Source organism: Palaemon carinicauda, chromosome 3 (genome assembly GCF_036898095.1).
Source record: "Palaemon carinicauda isolate YSFRI2023 chromosome 3, ASM3689809v2, whole genome shotgun sequence".
In the NCBI taxonomy this organism is placed as follows: Eukaryota; Metazoa; Arthropoda; class Malacostraca; order Decapoda; family Palaemonidae; genus Palaemon; species Palaemon carinicauda.
Genome location: NC_090727.1, coordinates 96,268,738 through 96,272,150, shown reverse-complemented (window position 1 = coordinate 96,272,150; position 3,413 = coordinate 96,268,738). Strand labels below are relative to the sequence as shown.

Here is a 3,413-nt window from a genome sequence, read left to right as displayed (position 1 = left end):
ATCCGTCACCAAAGGTCTTAGATGCAAGGGTAAAGGTCTCTTAGTTTCAGTTCAAGTATCATCTGAAGAGATACACACCAGAACGTCAGCCTAGCAAGTCCAACCAAGCCTCCTTCCCCTCACCCTCACACACCTCCATGTTGTGGTGCCCATACACAGCAGTGACCTCCCCCGTAAAAAGCTTAAACTCACTGTCCCAGGCTGGGATCGATCTGTTGTCGTGCGAATGCTAGGCAAATGTGTGAAATGCATTACCAGTCTACTAGCTTTAGGGCGTAAAGCATGGCGAAATATAAGTCAAAATCTTTATGATTAATAGAAACTGGGCTATATACCCCGTACTTGGAATTGGGAGGCCATGTTGAGGGAAATGATGCATTTATGCTGTGAGCAAAATTTAAAGAGGTTGGACAGGAAGGTAGAAGAGAGGAAGTGGGACCTAAGATAAAGCAGCATCATGTTTTGTCGAAGTACAGGAACAATTTTGCAATTAAAGAGCTCCAAGATGTCCTCATTTCAGTCCGAACGGGTCGGCCTGACAAATCACAAAAGCTATTGTATTAAAGAGCTCCAAGATGTCTTCATTTCTGTTCGAAGGGGTTGGCCTGACAAATCACATAAGCTATTGTATTAAAGAGCTCCAAGTTGTCTTTATTTCTGTCCGAAGGGGTCGGCCTGACAAATCACATAAGCCATTGTATTAAAGAGCTCCAAGATGTCTTCATTTCTGTCCGAAAGGGTTGGCCTGACAAACCACATAAGCTATAGTATTGAAGAGCTCCAAGATGTCTTCATTTCAGTCCGAAAGGGTTGGCCTGACAAACCACATAAGCTATAGGATTAAAGAGCTCCAAGATGTCTTCATTTCAGTCCGAAGGGGTTGGCCTGACAAACCACTTGCGCATTTGGAAAACCGTTAGAAAATTTGCCAGTCTTTTCGATGTACAGCTTCTTCCCAGAAGCTTCCTGATTGGTCCAGGCTCTTGGAACTGAAACAAATGATAATATCACCGTTCATTCTTATTGCTGCAACTGAAAACTATAAACAAACAGGACACAGATTTTTATAATTGGTTTTATAGCTTACATCATAACTGAATTCCTGGTAAAGCCAGTCTTGGAATTCAAGGGGGGTTTAGCTGATGAAACTTGCATGTGTTAATGAAGGGAAAATTATAATAAAAATTTTGTAATCATCACTAAAGAAGTTCAAAACTAAATTAACAGCAAATAACTGCAACTGAAATTTAAAAATAAACATACGACTATGCAATGGAATTCAATGATAATAATAATAATAATAATAATAATAATAATAATAATTATAATAATAATAAATCTTTACTTTAGACATAAATCCATTACTTGATCTTACAGAGAGTCTTATTTGAACCCAACTTTTTTTCATTTTTAAAGGGCAAATTGACTGACTCCAAATAACTTTCAGCCTTACACGAACTTCATAAGCTGACATAAAGATTACAATTTCAGCTTGATGAGCATATGACCTGTTAGCCTGAAGATCTCATTTCAAATGAGAGATATACATAAGGAAAACCAGGGTATATGTGAAAATTATATAATATTGACCCATAGATAACTTACAATAGGCTGGCATCAGTTGGAGTATTTTCATGATAGCCTCAACCTGGGGCGGTGTGTCATACATTCCAAGGCGATGGCCAGGCATTTGCTTACAGTATGTTAAAGCATTGTTGAACAGGTCCCACTTCCCAGCGTGAAGGTACAGGAAGCCATCTGACATAATCCTATAGAAGATGTTTTCAATAGAACCTGCAAAAATATTAACATCACGTCAGATTATTAAGATATTTCTGTTGCTATATGCTTTAAATTCCACAATTCTCTCTCTCTCTCTCTCTCTCTCTCTCTCTCTCTCTCTCTCTCTCTCTCTCTCTCTCTCTCTCTCTCTCAACACTAAGCAATATGATTTGTGATTAAAATTTTATTTCATCAAGACTTAAACGTCATTGCTAAGGATTTTATGATTTTATTAAAAACAAAAAGTTACCATCTCGAAACAACACGAGTAACCTTCGTACTTGTGAAGAAGAAGTAAGTCGCATTTCCAAGGATCTTCAAGTCAGTGTTCACCGGAGATTTTTCACTGAGCCGACAGAGAAATTTCCCTTCGAAGGGTGCTGAAGAAGCTGATAGGCATGATGCAAGAGTCATACAGGCCATACGACACTTACCTAGTAGTAAAGATATAAAAGATTACTGGGCTATCAAGTAGTGCAGGTTTTCCTTTATATGTCACCTTGTGTCACTGGCTGAATAAAATACTGCAAGTGACTACAAAATTTTATTCAAAGCCAAAACACATCAGAGTATATCCTACTAATGAATAAAAAGAAAAAAATATCATGATAATGTTCAAATACAAAAACTGTCAACTTTGAGGGGGGAAAATCATACTGAATTTGTCAGGATCCTCTTACAAAAACTGTCAACTTTGATGCTGTAGAAGGAGTCGCTTTCAGGAATCACAAGACCATCAGAAATAATGACGCCGCCTCGTAATTTCTCGCCTTCCACAAACCTAATTGTGTAATTAGATAGGTCCTTTCCAGCACTAGTTAGAACTGAGGCCAAGGACGGATCAGCATAGACAATTGCAGATACAGCAACTATCTGGAATAGGTCGACTAGCCTCATGTCATCTAACCTGTTGATTAAAAAGGAAATATACTAAACTGCTAATGAAAAGCAAGTTGATTTTAAAATGTCAATCATTTTTAATCTATGGAACACATAATCTTAATGCTATAAAAAAAAAACACTTAAAGAAATGAGAAATGATCACTGATGAAAACGAAACTCAAGTTTACTGTAAGGCCACGTGTCATCACTCCGCCCGCAAACACCAAAAGCGTCACATAACAGTGCGTTAATCAGTATTGTATAACCACAATTGGCTGTAATCTACGCAGTGTAGTGCCACTTCATTGAGTCAACAAGGCTCTAGAAAAAGGCTTGGAAGACTTCATTCCATTCCTTGACTAATTCGACTTCCAAATCTCTAATGTTTTGAGGTGGATCAGCTGCCTATATCCATCTTCCAATCTTTATCCCACATATACGAGAATGGTACTTTATCCAGGGAGAGAGAGGGCCAGAGCAGTACATAAATATTGCTTTATCTGAAAAATGTCCATAAAGACCCACGCCATGTGAGGACGAGCATTATCCTGCTGAAAATTCTGGAGCCAAGGCTAGGCCTGGAAAAACGGTACATATTTAGTTGCAGAACTTGGTCTCTGTAGGCTACGCCAGCCATTCGCTGATGAATCACATGTAAAAGTGTTCTGCAGTGGTAGCTGAAGCCACTCTAGACCATGAGACTTATTCTTCTCTAGTGGTCAGTCTACACAATGCAGCAGTAGGCATAA

The 3,413-nt window shown here is 38.6% G+C and overlaps 1 protein-coding gene across 1 annotated transcript in view; it reads right to left on the bottom strand.

The window, feature by feature from the left end:
- Positions 1–861: 861 nt before the first annotated feature.
- Positions 862–3,413, bottom strand: part of LOC137632865 (uncharacterized) — a 9,954-nt gene continuing 7,402 nt past the window's right edge. Inside the window, exons 3-6 of the mRNA XM_068364963.1 lie at positions 2,463–2,689; positions 2,064–2,216; positions 1,606–1,794; positions 862–989 (exon numbers count right to left, since the gene is read on the bottom strand). Coding sequence (XP_068221064.1) covers positions 862–989; positions 1,606–1,794; positions 2,064–2,216; positions 2,463–2,689 — 697 coding nt within the window. The remainder of the gene's footprint in view (positions 990–1,605; positions 1,795–2,063; positions 2,217–2,462; positions 2,690–3,413) is intronic.